Source organism: Trachypithecus francoisi, unplaced genomic scaffold (genome assembly GCF_009764315.1).
Source record: "Trachypithecus francoisi isolate TF-2019V2 unplaced genomic scaffold, Tfra_2.0 Lachesis_group16, whole genome shotgun sequence".
Lineage (NCBI taxonomy): Eukaryota > Metazoa > Chordata > Mammalia > Primates > Cercopithecidae > Trachypithecus > Trachypithecus francoisi.
In genome coordinates this window covers 47,619,372-47,635,622 of record NW_022681461.1, presented here as the reverse complement: position 1 = coordinate 47,635,622, position 16,251 = coordinate 47,619,372, and the positions used below count along the sequence as shown (strand labels likewise).

The 16,251-nt window shown below is 43.2% G+C and overlaps 1 protein-coding gene across 2 annotated transcripts in view; it reads right to left on the bottom strand.

Annotated features, from left to right (window-relative positions):
- Positions 1 to 16,005, bottom strand: part of SH3GL2 (SH3 domain containing GRB2 like 2, endophilin A1) — a 243,657-nt gene extending 227,652 nt beyond the window's left edge. For both annotated transcript variants that reach the window (XM_033237416.1, XM_033237419.1), the window contains exon 1: positions 15,436 to 16,005. In XM_033237416.1, the coding sequence (XP_033093307.1) occupies positions 15,436 to 15,480 (45 nt within the window). In that variant the 5' untranslated portion in view covers positions 15,481 to 16,005. The remainder of the gene's footprint in view (positions 1 to 15,435) is intronic.
- Between the last annotated feature and the right edge of the window lie 246 nt (positions 16,006 to 16,251).

The following is a 16,251-nucleotide window of genomic DNA, read 5'->3' as shown; positions in this document are numbered from 1 at the left end:
AAGGGAATTTCCACAGAGAGGGAAGAGCATGGTGGGAAGGCTTGAAAGGCAAGGAACATTGTATGGTAGAATTGTGAGATGTCACGATAACTAGCACAGCTACAGCTCAGAGTACATTTCGAGCGTGAGAGGAGAGTAGATCACTGAGCAGGACACAGATGACACTTCAGACTCCTGAACAGGACTTCAGAGGAACTTATCCTGGGAGCCATAAGGAGCCACTGAAGAATTTCAAGAAGAAGAACAATGCTAGATTTGCTCTTTAGAAAAGTCACTATATCCACACTAGATAATGAACCAGAGGGGAACGAGACCAGAAGCATACAATGTCAGAACCTAAAATCATGCCCAGGACCACATTACCTCAGCTGTGCAACTGAGAAAATGTGGGTGTGAGGAGGAAGAAGTTGAGATCAAATGACTAGTGACTGGCCTGGGGTCTCACAAGTGCTCAGAATGGGAAAAGTAGGAGATGTGAAGTCTCTGAGCTTCTAATTCTGGGATCCTATTGATCTCGTGCCACACAGCCTGATGATGGATGGTGCTGCACCATTTTCTAAATTATCTCAAGAGCTTCCCTTAAAGAACATGTCTACCTCCTTTCTGAACATCAGGCACAGAACGGATGACTCAGTGCTGCTCTAAACAAATGACCTTCCTTTTTCTAAAATATAATTAAATACCCCGTTATGGCCAGCAAACTCCTTGGTAGTCAGAAAAAGGTCAACCATTTCCATAGTCAAATTATGTATGGGAAGGGCCATGTTTTGAACAAGACAGTTGGTACAGACTTGTGTCCTTGTAAGGATGTAGGAGAAAAACAAACTCAGTTTCTCCTATTATATATATCTCAAAATACCCAGCAGAGACTATTTCTGTGACCTCTGGTCATCAAAATGTGTGGGGATTTCTCCCTACCAGCAACCCACTCCACAGATGGTTCCCCACTGGACAGCAGCTGGGTGTCCTCCAATTCAATTCAATTCTGACACTACCTGGAGATAGCATCAGATCACACAGGGTGAGGGCTCAGTACCACAACTGGCTTCAGATGCCAGTCACAAGCACAGTCCTGTGCTTCTAACCTAGCAGCTATAAATCAGGGTTCCCACAACCTCCTCCTGTGGTTCAACTAATTTGCCAGAGCAGCTCACAGAACTCTGGGAATCACTTACTTACATTTAGCCATTTATTAGAAAGGTATTACAAAGGATACAGATGAACAGTCAAATGGAAGAGACGCATAGGTCGAGGTATGGGAGAAGCAGCCTGGAGCTTCCATAACCTTTCCAGGCATACCCTCCTTTAGGAACTGCCACATGTTGAGCTGTGTGAAAATCCTCCCAAACCCTGTGATTCTGGATTTTTATGGAAGTTTCATTACGTAGGCATGACTGATTAAATCACTGGCCTTTGGTGATCCACTTAACCTTCACCCCTTTCCCCTCTAAGGAGGCTGGAGGGTGGAGCTGAAAGTCCCAACCCTCTAAGCATACATTGGTCTTTCTGGTGAATGGCCCCCAACCTGAAGCTATACCCAACCTGAAGCTATAGGAGTCCCCAGCCACCGGTCATCTCATAGCAGAGAAAAGACAGTTACCACTCTGGTGATCCCATGGGTTTTAGAAGTTTTTTTCTGTCAGGAAACAGGGAGACAAAATACATATTTCACAATATCACTGTCCTTAAGAACACTGAATCCCCAAATTAAAATATCTATTTTATTCTTCTTCCATTCTAATTTAGTGAAGGAGGAAATTTCAGGGTATTGTTAGAATATCTACTACTTGTTTATTTGTTAATCTCCTGTTTTAACAAAGCCAGAATAAACCTCAAGCTCACAGATTTACTCAGGCAAGAGTATCCAAGACTTAATTTTGTTTTATATGATAATTGATAGTGATTTTTCCATTTATGAAAATGATACAATGATTCAGTTTTAAATTATGTCAGTGTGATGATTAATTTTATGTGTCAACTTAACTGGGTTAAGGGATACCCAGATAGCTGGCAAAATATTTCTGCGTGTGTCTGCCAGGGTATTTCCAGAAGATATTAGCATCTGAATCAGTAGACTGAGCAAAGAAGATCTGAGGGCAACAGACATCCAATCACTTGAGGGCCTGGGAAGAGCAAAAAGCAAATTTGCTCTCTCTTCTTAAGCAAGACTTCTACCTTCTCCCGCCATTGGACATCAGAACTCCAGATTCTTGGGCCTTTGGGGTTGGTGCTTACACCAGCAGCTCCTCAGGTCCTCAGGCCTTTGGACTTGGACTGTATTACACCACCGGCTTTCCTAGTTCTCCAGCTTGCAGAAAGCATACTGCAGGATTTAGTCTCCATAATCACATGAGCCAATTCCCATAATAAATCCCTCTCATATATCTATACATCATGTTGGTTCTGTTTTGCTGGAGAACCCTAATATAGTCAGTAAACACGAACACAGATCGACAAAATGTCATGAAGATACAACTGAATGATACACTTAGAAACAGTTAAATTATTCTACCATATATGGAAAGAGCCTACAGAAAATGCCTATGTTCACCTGAGTCATTCACAGCAGCGACCACTAGACACAGTTTTATTGGACACTATGAGCTTTGCAATGTTCCAGGCTTTACATCAGTAACTCCATCTTGGGCTACTGACTCCATGTTAAACTGCTGATGAACTTTGAGACCCAAAAAGGAACTGTGAAAAACATTCCTTCACAAACAACCGTGCTCTCAACACTACACAATACAAGTAAAACTGGTCCTAATCTTTACAAACACTCTGAACATAGGTTTTTCCTGACTGACTGATGCAAATGTACCCTTCTACTACTGATCAAAGACTTCTCTGTTTAATACACCAATGAAATAACGTGACAAGCAACTTCCATAATCTAAATAAGTTCTTATAAATAGCCCCCTTGCCCTTCTGGAGTGGTGCAATCTGTGACTGCTAGCCAGGTTGCAAACCCCATTCCTGCATAAATGCTAATTTACCTCTGACCTGTTGACCTTTTTTGGCAGTCACTGGAGGGGTGACAACACTAAGAATTTAGGTCATTTAGATATTATAAAGGGCAAGCCAGTACACATCATAAAGTATCAGTATAACTCACTGCTTCATAAAAGAAGAAGAGGTAACAGTCATCAATTTAGGAAAACAATTGATATAGAGATTTTATGATAAGCTTTCTGTTTAAGATATGTCCTTTTATGTAAGGTGATTTTTTTGGTGAAAATGTATCAAAATGCTTTAAATGTGTATGTCTTCAGACAAAGAAAGTAGCTGAAAGAGCTTGTAAAAGGTGAATTAAGTGTTAGCCAGTCACAGTGGCTCACGCCTGTAATCCCAGCACTTTGGGAGGCCGAGGAATGCATATCACTTGAGTAGGAGTGCAAGACCAGCCTTGGCAACGTAGCAAGACCCTGTCTCTACAAAAAATACAAAAAAATTAGGCAGGAGTAGTGATGTGGGCCTATAGTCCCAGTTACCTGGAAGGCTGAGGAGGGAGGATTGAGCCTGGGAGGACGAGGCTGCAGTGATTCGTGATTACGCCACTGCGACAGAGTGAGACCCTGTCTCAAAAACAAAATAAAGCAAAAATGAACTAAATGCATCTTAATGATCACAAAAATATCTTCTGAACAATTTAAGTTGCGTAAAGAACGACGTTCTAGCTTTTCTCGGAGCTAGGAAAAAGGAGCTTTCCATGTCTAGAACACAGGGATGATGAGCACTATAAATATCTCTGGGAAATCTGGACTGGGTTTAAGGTGAATACGATGACCAAAAGGTGAAAAATCCAAAGATTTTATATTTATGAGCTTCAAACGGCCCAAAATACATAGAGCATAATGGATGAGATGAATGGAAAAGAGAACAAGGGACAACAATTTCACTGTTTGTTAAACTTAATTAAAAAGTGAAACAGGAGACAGAACTTAAGTGCAGGGTTCATCATAAGAAGTAGGAGATCTCTGGACAACAGGCTATTAATATTAATCAGTAACCTCTTAACTACAGTACTGACGAACACCTCCAGAAAACACTTCCTTTATCCAGTGAATTACACGATGATGATGTGTGCTGGCCACAGCAAAGGGTCTGTAGGTCCTTCTTGCCCAAATGCAGCCACTTAAGCAGTAAAATAGTGAATGGTATAAATTCAGCCATCAAGCCACTGTACACAACATTAACTCAACAGAAAGAAGCACATTAGGGTCACCTCAGTGAGCAGCATATGCAGAAAATGACAACAGAAGTGAGAGGTGTGTCCACCCTGTAATCAATTTCTACAGGACACCTCTCCTTCAGGTTACTTACCACTCCAATACAAAATCAGGCCTCACTGTTCTCTCCCTGGCCAAGCTGTTCAACAGACACCAAGTCCCTAAAATATATCTCAAGGTACCAGACCTCATACCTTCCAAATTGTGTCTGGCATCGTCTACCACATGTACCTAGAAAACCATTCAGGGCTAAGGATCCATGAATCACATCAAAGAGCATGGGGTTAACACATCACAGACAATGGCCCACATGCTACAGGGCCCACGACCACCCTCACCCCTGCTGCTTACACCACAACACACTTTAAGTGTGTTACACAAATCTGCAATCCTCAACAACATAATGAACCACTTCAAAGTACCATGTAGCCATCTGATGTGCCTGTACTAGGTAAGAGCATTTAACTGTCTGTGTTGGTGTCAGCCTTCCCCAAGCACAAAAACAGATGCAGGGTTAACAGTCAACTCCTCTACTCTCACTGAAATCCCTGCCACACTGTCAGAGACTAAGAATTCAGAAACTTCTTTGCAGATCTGTAGTGCCCCTATTCCAAGGTTAGTGAAGTTGTCACTGTTCCACCAGCCCACCAAGCTAAGGTACTGCTCAGCAAGTACTGAACAGTGCCATTGTTTAAAACTGATCCACTAAAAAAACAAAACAAAACAAAAAACTGATCAGGGGCCACAGAAATAAACTTGTGCCTCATCAAAGAAAAACATCTAAATATCAAAAAGCCCAGGCAATGTAGGAAAGAATCTATAAAATATAAAATATATTGAAAAGGCATACGGGCCAGGCATAGAGGCACATGCCTCCGGAGGCGGAGGTGGGAGGATTGCTTGGCCCCAGGGAATTGAGGTTGCAGTGAGACGTGATTCCGCCATTACACTCCAGCCTGGGTGACAGAGTGAAACGTTGTTTCAAAAGGCACATGGAACATATTGAGCCTTACGTATTAAGAAAAGATTTATTCAGTAAACTAGACTTAAAATTCATACATGCATATGTATGTTGTGTAGGTACATATGCACATATACATACACTTACAAGCTCACAAATAGATTAATATACAGACACACAATTAATGAATTATAGGCACAGTAATGACAAAACTGCTAGCTTTTTAACCAAAAACCGACTTTTACATCCTGGGCACATAGCTAGGCTACACTTGCCCTCGTCCTTTTCTTAACAAGGCCCACAGAGGGGCCATGTTACAAGTTCCAGCCAACCAAACATAAACAGAAGGAACTATTCCTTCTCTTCGTTTTCAGCTGTTGTATAACAAATTACCACAAATTTAGCAGCTTAAAACAATACCCATTTATTATCTTACAATTCTATAAATTAGAAGTCTGGGCCTGCTTAACTGAGCTCCCTGTTTAGGGCCTCAGAAGGCCAAAATCAAGGTGTTGGCTAGACTGGGCTCTTATCTGGAAGCTGGGAGGAAGAATTCCCTTCCCCTCAGATTCTTGGCAGAGTCCGGTTCTTTAAGGCTGTGGGTCTAAGGTCCTTATTTGCCTAGGTGGTTATCATTCAAGAGCTGATCTCTGCTCCTAGAGGCTACTGCATTACTACTCACATGGCCCCTCCCTCTTTAAAGCAACAACAGCATGTCCAGTCCTGCTCATACTTCCAGTCTGTCTGATTTTTCCTTCTGCTACCAGCCAGAGAAAATATCCTGCTTTTAAAGGGCTCATGAGATTAGATTAAGTCCAATCATATAATCTCCCTTTTGTCTTACAAAGTTAAAATCTCCGGAATAACATCTTTTCAAATTGAACATTGTACCCGCACTCAAAGAGGAGGAGAGTACACAACAGCAAGAGTCACCGACATTCATAGCATTCTGTCTACCATATTCCTCTTCCAGGCCTGGCTTATGGATATCTCCCATGCTTGTTCAAACATACTCTTTCCCTTTGGCAACCTTGAAAACCATGTGTTACAGATGGCAGAACCCATCCAGGGTCATCCTGAGTCCCTGAAGCAAATAACAGGAAATATAAATGAAAAAGACTTTGAGCAACAAAGTACCATTAAGACTTCTTGGCTAAGCCAAAGTATCAGGTCCTCTTGCTAAGTTTGGAGTAACACAACCAAGTCTACTGGTTGAAAATTAGGTCGAAAAAAGAATTTCCATCATCGAAACTGGCAAACGAAATTGACAAGAAGAAAACAGATCAGGAGCCTATTAAGTTGAAGTTTTTCTGTTTTTTGCTTTTTGTTTTTTTGAGATAGTGACTCACTCTATTGCTCAGGCTGGAGTGCAGTGGTGCCATCTGGCTCACTGCAACTTTTGCCTCCCAGGTTCAAACAATTCTCGTGCCTCAGCCTCCTGAGTAGCTGGGACTACAGGCATAGGCCACTATGCCTGGCTAATATTTGTAGTTTTAGTAGAGAAGGGGCTTCACCATGATGGCCAGGCTGGTCTTGAACCCCTGGCCTCAAGTGATCTCCCCACCTCAGCCTCGCAAAGTGCTGGGATTACAGGCATGAGCTATAGCACTTGGCCAGAAGCCTAGTAAGTTTCTGAAGAAATTTCATTACTCAAATCAACCATGGGTAGTTAAAAGCCTGTGACTGTAAAACAGTCCCCAAACTTAAATAAACAGGAAGTTGACTGAAAAAGTTATGCCGTTCCCAAAGAGGGCACATTTCTTCTCACCCTCCTTAGACCTGGCCAAATATATATAAGAAAGAACAAAAGAATTATTCCCAGATTGCAGAGCCAGATTGCAAACCCAAGGAACTTCCTCTACCGGCAGGCAGGGGATTTCACGATGCCCCCTGCAGGATGCCATCGCTATTACGGACAATAACTGTCCTGACTCCTCTTCTCTCCTTTCCTCACTGGGATCGTTCACTGTGGACATTATTTCCTGTTTTTTTGTTTTGTTTTAGTTTTTTTTGTTTTGTTTTGTTTTGTTTTGTTTGAGATAGTCTCGCTCTGTTGCCCAGGCTGGAGTGCAATGGCATGATCCTGGCTCACTGTAGCCTCCACCTCTCAGGCACAAGTGATTCTCCTGCCTCAGCCTCCTGAGTGGCTAGGATTACAGATGCACACCACCACGCCTGGCTAATTTTTGTTTTTTTAGTAGAGATGAGGTTTTGCCATGTTGGCCAAGCTGGTCTCAGACTCCTCAAGTGACCTGCCTGCCTCAGCCTCCCAAAGTGCTGGGATTGCAGGCATGAGCCAGCACACCCAGCCGATTTCCTATACATTTAAAAGCATAGGCTGACTATCTGCTTTATGTTTCTTTCAAGTGTTACTCTGTGGTACGGTTTGGTTGTGTCCCCACCCAAATCTCATCTTAAACTGTAGTTCCCATAATCCCCATGTGTCATGGGAGGGACCTGGTGGGAGGTAACCGAATCAAGGAGGTGGTTACCTCCATGCTGTCCTCATGATAGTGAGTGAATTCTCACGAGATCTGAAGGTTTTGTAAGGGGCTTTTCCCCCACTTCGCGCTGTACTTCTCCGTGCTGCCGTCATGTGAAGGCCATTTTTGATCCCCATTCCACCACGATTGTAAGTTTCCTGAGACCTCCCCAGCCATGCAGAACTGTGAGCCCATTAAACCTCTTTCCTTTATAAATTTCCCAGTCTCTGGTATGTCTTTATTAGCAGCATGAGAACAGACTAATACATACCTTGATATTGAGATATTTCTCAGCATTATAAAACTGTTTCCATTAACATCTATGGGGAAATGTTAGTTTGAATTATAAAAAAGATATTTCTAATTTTTGTATATGTCATAATTCAAAAGGATCCAGAAAACACTGCCTAGAGGTCCTTCACTGTCCTAAGTACCCAAGCAAACCTCCGTGGAGCTGTGGGTTCTTCACAAGTATTACAGACAGCTTCTCCATATTCATCCCTACTACACACAATTTGACCCAGGGGATGGGGAAGGAGATTAGGGTAGAGCAACTACAACATCATATTTGGCATTTAGAAGTTGTACTAAATGTAAAACCTTCATAAATAGTGAAGTTATTTCCTGAAGCATTTGTCATCAGCTAATGATTTAGTACAGCATGAAAATATTTTGCTGGTAGAACGCAAAAGACTTGGCAGGGTCTCACAATCATGGCATTTTAGTAAGTATAGTTACAGCTCTCTTTTTAGTCTTTATTATCCATCAGATACCATGTGCATCATTCTTAAGCTTTGGGGCTCCTTAAGTGATTATGGAAACAAAGAAATTCTAAACCAAAAATACTGAGAAGGGTTGTCTTACAAAGGTTCAAAACTTCATAGTTTGTCTCCTGCTGTCTCAACATTCATTCCCACATACACTAACTGTGAACATCCTACCCAGGTAACCAGGTGCACAAGTTTGATAAGGTTGGCCCGTACCACAAGTTCACCTCTCTGTCTTCTTTTGACCACGACCTACCAATGCACCAATGCAAATGCACCAAATGCACCAAAATGCACCAGTGAAATCCCCTCCCACCTTTTCCTGTGAACTGCACTGAGACCACTAGTAAAGGCACTGACCCACAGTCCTTGCTCTCTCTGCTCCCACCTGTTTCCCACCTGCTTAGCTGATCCTGCTCTCAGAGCTGTTACCTCCACCCGACGTGTGTCCCCCTCCTATCCTCCTATACAGTGATACTGTCATTCTAAGACCTGTGAGTATCATAAACTCTGTTTTCTTGAGCCTCTCCTGTGTCCCCTCTTGTGGCTACACCTCACTGACCATTACCTAAAAGAATACAGGACAAAGGAGTAAAAGAACAAAAAGAGGAAAAAGGAGGCCAAAAAATCCACTGATTTCTTACCTACTTAGCGTCTTCCCTATCTGGCCTTAAATTCAGAAGAATTGCTCATCCCTAGAAAGGCCCACCAGGAATCCACCTTAAAGTTTGAAGCAGTTCTTAAACTCCATCTCCTCACCTAATTCTCATTATTCATTTGTCAAGGTGTGCTGCCCTTCTCTCTCCGCTGCTGTAAGCTACTTCTCTGAAGAAAGCCCTCGGGTTGCTTGACGGCCCGAGACTCTGTATGCAGCACAAGAGGCTTGGCAGAATGGAATTTGCTCTGCAAGCTTCAGCTCCCCTCCACTGAATATTAAACCTCTCCCTTCCACCATGACATCTGTATCAAAACTTGGTTGGTTGTCCCCAACCAAGTCTTGCCATTTTTTAGGGCACTTCTAATTAATTTGCAGGCTACTCTAAAATTTTCCAAGTAGACTGAAACCAAAATTCACATAAACTCAATTTAAAACACTAAAGAATCACTACGGGAAAAAAGCCTGCAAAAATACAACTGTTTCAACAACACAACCTTCAATCAAGAGGACTCTCAGTCTAAAGGGAAATCATTTTCAGTCACCACTTTCTTTTCATATACCCCAGAGGCCCATGTGCCAGTGTATCATCGTATCGATGACTTCAAGCTCATCAGCATTTTGTTTTACATGGTTCAAGTGATCCTTATTATGCAAGCATGGCACTCTCACAAGCATTATCTCATTCAATCCTGACACCTCTGGAAAGGTTTTTTATATTTGATTGCTGCTAAAATGAATGCAGAGAAGGCTGCATTTTAATCAAGCATCCTAAAGCCCAGTAATAGAACTGGAGTGATGGTATTGTAAGAAACACTCACTTTCTCCTGATGACATGATGAATTTACTTATTTATTTATTTTTGAGATGGAGTCTCACTCTATTGCCCATCTGGAGTGCAGTGGCACCATCTTGGCTCACTGCAACCTCCGCCTCCTGGGTTTAGGCGATTGTCCTGCCTCAGCCTCCTGGGTAGCTGGGATTACAGGCATCTGCCACCACACCCAGCTAATCTTTTTGTATTTTTAGTAGACATAAGGTTTCACTGCACTGGCCAAGCCGGTTTTGAACTCCTGACCTCAAGTGATCCACCCGTCTTGCCCTCCCAAAGTGTTGGGATTATAGGAGTGAGCCACCACGCCCCACCGTATTTTTACTTTTTGAGGGGAGGGAGGGGCAGCAATTAGGAATTTATTTAAGAATATGGTGATAGGCTAAGGACATTCTCCCTCAGAAAAATGCATGTATAAAATGTGACTTATAATTTTATAAAATATATAGGCCCCTTGCAGCCTATTAGAGACTACTGGCTAAGAATCTGAAAGGGTACGGGTGTAGAAATTCTGGGTCAAGCAACAAGCCACAGCCAAGATTTTAAAGGCAGCAGAGAGTTGACTGATTAGAGACAATTAAAAAACTGAAAACCTCACTGACATGTCATAACTAATTAGATATTTAATCCAATACCTTAGCAAGTTTAACATTTCACCAAATCAACAAATGCATGAAAAGATTTATGTAATGGTCTCCTGAGCAAAGCATCTATATAAAATACAGCATTCTGAATGAGGAAATTAGGTAAAACAAAAAGACACAGAACACAATGAAATTTTCCCAGTTATGGAATCTGAGTGTGACAAATAAGCACATACCAGACTGTATCATAAAACCCAAGACTACCCAAATTAGTTTTATCATTTAAAAAAATCAGAAAACACAGTTTATTATAGGTATATTTCTGTCTTAGTCTATTCAGGCTACTAACAAAATACCTTAGACGGGGTAATTTATAAATAACATAAATTTGTTTCTCACAGTTTGGGAGGCTAAGAGTTCAAGATGAAGGCACTAGCAGATCTGTGCCTGGTGTGCGCCCACCCTCTGCTTCAAAGATGGTGCCTTGTTGCTAAACCCTCACACGGTGGAAGGGGACAGGGTGACCCCTTCAACCTCTTTTAAGAGAGCGCTAATCCCATTCATGACTGAATCATGAGTGCTCTCACGACTTAGTCACCTCCTAAAGGGCCCATTTCTTAATACTGTCACATTGGCAGTCAAGCTTCAACACATATATTTTAGGGGGACACAATCAGACCTCAGCAATATACTAACCAACTCATTAAAAAAGAAGAAAGTATATCTTTTTGATGCAATAGAAAGTTATATGTTATTTACAGGCTAAATTGTCCTCTCAGATGTTGAATCAAATATAGAATAGTGTGGTTAATACTTTTATGCAAATAATGACTTATGGATTGAACTGTGCTCCTCCCAAAATTCATATTAAAGTCCTAATTACAATAGCTCAGAATACAACCTTATTGGGAAATAGGGGCATTGCAGATGTAATTTTTTCTTTTTTTTTTTTTTTTGAGAGGGAGTCTCACTCTGTTGCCCAGGCTGGAGTGCAGTGGCTTGATCTCAGCTCACTGCAAGCTCTGCCCTCCAGGTTCACGCCACTCTCCAGCCTCAGCCTCCCGAGTAGCTGGGACTACAGGCTCCTGTCACCACACCTGGCTATTTTTTTGTATTTTTAGTAGAGATGGGGTTTCACGGTGTTAGCCAGAATGGTCTCGATCTCCTGACCTCGTGATCCGCCCGCCTCAGCCTCCCAAAGTGCTGGGATTACACGCGTAAGCCATCACACCCAGCTGGGCATTGCAGATGTAATTATTTAAGATAAACTCATACTGGAGTGGGATGGTCTTGCCCAATCCTATATGACTGAGGTCCTTACAAAATGGGGAAATTTGGACACTGAGACACACACAGGGAGAATGTCATGTGAACATGAAGGCAGAGACCAAGGTGACGTATCTACAAGCCAAGGAAGCCCAAAGATTCCCAACGAAGCACAAGAAAGAGCTAAGAAAGCAGCCTGGAACAGATCCTGTCTCATACTTCAGAGGGCTCATGGCCCTACTGGCACTTTGGTCTCAGACTTCAAGTGTGCTTATCTCAAGGAGTGGAAAACAATACATTTCTGTTGTTGAAACCACTCAGTTTGTAGTACTTTGTTACAGCAGCTCCAGCAAAACCATAAAATGACCTAATATATTTTACTTTATAATAGACTTTTAGATGTTATTATAAAGCCAAATGTGTACACATCATATGCACGATAGAGTGAATTTTTAAAAGTACAGATTTTGTAGGAGCTTCATGTTCACTGGAAATGGCTATTTTTAACTAAGTTGCTGCCAGTTTAAAGCAAGCGAAAAAAAATTGACATGACTTTTGTAAAATGAAATCTCAATATGAATAAAACTCACTAAAAGAGCAACACAAGATCATTTGCCCTTTTTTACAGTAAAAAACAATAATCTTTATGAGCAATTAAGTAATGAAGTATACGAAAATAACATGATCAATTGTTGGTATCTTTATATATTTTCATGCAGAAAGGATTTTCTCCTCTAATAAATTTTACTTGGCAAAAGCATTTTTTACCTCCAAACTGTAAATATATTGAAAATAACTGTCAGCAACAAGGTAGAAATAATCAATTCTAATATAAGACAACAGTTGTAACACATTTAATCAGAAATTCCAAGTACAAACAATATATTTTTATTAACATAAATATCATCCCTTACTAACACAAGCAAAAAAGCTCAATTCCATAGAAAGAAACGTTTGCCTGAGCAGACTCCTTCCACTTATAAACCCAGGCTACGGGCTAGGTGCGGTGGCTCAGCCTGTAATCGAGGTGGGCAGATCACCTGAGGTCAGGAGTTCAAGACCAGCCTGCTTAACATGGCTAAACCTTGTCTCTACTAAAAATACAAAAATTAGATAGGTGTGATGACAGATGCCTATAATCCCAGCTACTTGGGAGGCTGAGGCAAAAGAATTGCCTGAACACAGGAGGCAGAGGTTGCAGTACGCTGAGATCACGCCATTGCACTCCAGCCTGGGCGACAGGAGTGAAAAACTCTGCCTCAAATAAATAAACAAACAAACAAACCCAGGCTATATTATCCAGCACATCAGTTCTCAAAAGGAAGTAATTCTAGGTCTAAAGCTTCTCTGTAGATAGCATCAGGTTCACGGACCTGCATGGAAAAAAATGGCTACAAAAGTAGGACAGGACTATTTCTGTAATTTTTTTGTCACATGCAAACATTAACACAGGTATTACATACTCTCCTAAACATACATATGCACAGAACAGTAACCTGTGCCTTAGACTTTCTAAGAGTGTGCTACACTAAATTATGGATAAGAGACCACGTGCTGCTTCACCTTTCAAATAAAAGGCTTTTCAGTAAAAGGAAGACAATGACGCAGTGATTCTGCATTTGGATTCGGTGTGATAAATAGTAACCATATCGCATCACACGCTGACCTTCTCTAACCTTTTAATTTCTTTCCTAACATAGTTCAAACTATTTTTTCTACACTTTAGAGCTACATAGAACTTCAAGATTTAGCTGAAATGGAGCCCTCTAACTAATTTTTAAGTTGGAAAAACTAAAAAGTCTAGCTTGGGTAACTTCTTCATAGCATAAGGGGTAGTATTTTATACTAATAAAAATATCCTTAATGTCAACAACTATCATTTATTGAACACTTTTTACGTGTGTTCTACACACTCGTTTCTCTTCACCTCAACCCTGAGAAATGGAAATTATCACTTTAGCAAGGACAGATTCAGAAGTTAAATACTCTCTCAAGGTCAGAGGCAGTAGAGGCAGGATTCAAACCTTAGCCTTTCCCACTCTAAAGCCAAGACTTTTAATTGCCTTTGAGGGCACTAAGCTTTGCAAAAGAAATCTTTGGAATCAAAGTGGAAAAAAGATGTCGTGTTGGTAAACGCAGGGTTGTTGAGATATGCTATAGAGAACTGACCAGTTGAGCAATCGAAAAGGTTAGTAATATCGAAGAAGTCCTGCCAGAGAATTTCTGGGCAGCACATATGCTTGGTTCTGTAAATCCGAAAGAACTTGCAGTATAAAGTTATTAGAAGCCTTCCAAACTACATCCACAAAGCACTTACTTTCATAAACATGTCTGGCAGAGAGGTCACAGATAACTCCAATTGTAATAGAAAAGCAAAAATAATTACATTAAGAAACATTTTTAAAGAAATAGTCTTACTTTTCCTTATTTCCTAAGTTGACAGGTATAATTGATTTTATAAAGACAAGTCTATGTGATGAAGATGATGCATATGCGTGGCGACACACACACGATGTGAATTTCACGCTATATCTGTTACCCTAAGTTAACCAAGGTTCTGTAAAACACAACTCTCACCTTTTCTGGATGTGGTTCATAACAGGGCTGTCACTGTGGTAGCCCAGGAAAAACCTCACTACTTCCGAGAAATTATGAGAAAGCTCACGAATTAAGGCTAATCTATGAAAAACTATTTAACACTAAATTATGAAAAACATTTCGAGGTAAGTCATCAAAATCCTTAGCTAAAGATCCCATAAATTTGAACCTGTTTCGGAAGGATAAAAAATTAGTAATCACACACATTATGTAAGAAATAGGTCACACCATAAGTATTCGCTTAAGTGTCCCTATGTAAAATTCTTCGAGTCCAATGATTTTAATTATTAGAATCTAAATTAATTAGTTTTATTACAGTCACAGCCTATTAACCCCATAAAGAAAAATGGGCACATCCAAGATGTCAAACGTTCATTAAAAACGATTTAAAATACATGATGATTTTAAGTCTTCAACAGTTTGGTTGCTGAAGGGAAATATTTAAGACCCGCAGACTGTGGTCATGCTCTGGCCTCAAAGGAGTTTGACGACCGAGTTCACCAGGGAAAAGTTAATGTATGCGAGTCTCTAAAGGAAGCCCCCAGCCTTCCGTTCCTCTGGAGCCTGCAGGCGGCGGGGAAGGAGGGTTCTGACCACAGAGGAAGGGAGAGGAGCGCAGACCGGCGGCGTCCGCGCCGCCACCCCCAGTACGGCCACCGCTCACGCCAACACATCCCGGGACAGCCGGGCGCACCGACTCCGCAAGGTCACCCGGGAAAAGGCGACTTTACATAATCCCCGCCGCGCCGCCCGGGTACCTGCGTCCCCTTCCTGCAACACTGGCGCGAGGTGATGCGGGGGCGGCGAGCAGCGCAACCAGGCGGGACGCCGGGGACCTGCGGGCAGGCAGCGCGCACCAAGCCGGGGGTGGGGAACCGAGGGCGGACGCCCAGCCTGGGGATGCCCCGAGCCGCCGCCTTGGCTTGCGAGGCGGGGCGCGGCCGGCGCGGGCGAGGCGCGGTGCCGAGATCCCCAAGCTACAGCCGGACGGCCAGCGCCGAGCTTGCCCCTCGCAGCTTCGCCCCGGACTGCCCCGGGACGCACCTGCCACGCGCCTTACCTGAGTGGCTTTGTGGAACTGCTTCTTAAGCCCGGCCACCGACATGGTGCAGGAGGCCGCGCTGGCGGCTGCGGTGCGGGAGGGAGGCGGCGGGGCGGGACGGGAGGGCCGAGCGGGGCGGCGCGCTCGCCTGGCCGCCGCTGGTCGTGCCGCCGCCGGGGCTGTGGGCGCGAGGGCGCGGAGCCTAGGAGGACGCGGACTCGTGCGGAGAGACACTCTGACGTCAAGGGCGGGTGACGCGGCCTCTTAAAGGGGACGCGGGAAGCCCCGCCCCAAGCGCGGGAACGCCCGGGCAGGTGCTGTGGCGCGCAGTACCTGGGCTCTGGCGCCCGCTGCGGGGATGTGGCTCAGCGGCACCCGCGGGTGGATCCCTAGTCAGCGGGCCGAGGCCGTCCTCCTGTCCCGGGGCTGGTGTTCCTGCCCCCGGGGGCTGCGGACGGGTCGCTGCAGATTGGCAGCCCAGGCACCCGCACGACTCAGGTGACTTGCTGGGCTTCCAGGTGACCGCGGCGGCGCTGCCTGCAGACGGCTCTCCTCCCCTTTGAGCCTGGCCTCTCTGCAGCCGCAGCCCGAAAAGGATTGGCCTTCTCTCTGGACTAATGAATAAGTCATTGCGCCTTCTATGCCTTGCCCTGACTGGTTGGTCACAGAAAACATTTCTCTGCCCTAGTTTCAATATCCCTTAAGCCTATCTTACCTTAGGGAAAGCCACACACGGTTTTTCCCCCTTGTCTGATACAATTTAATGACTTAAAAAGAAGAACAGGAACCCTTAAGCCTGGACAGATAAATAGAATTGAATTGAAGTCTTACTAC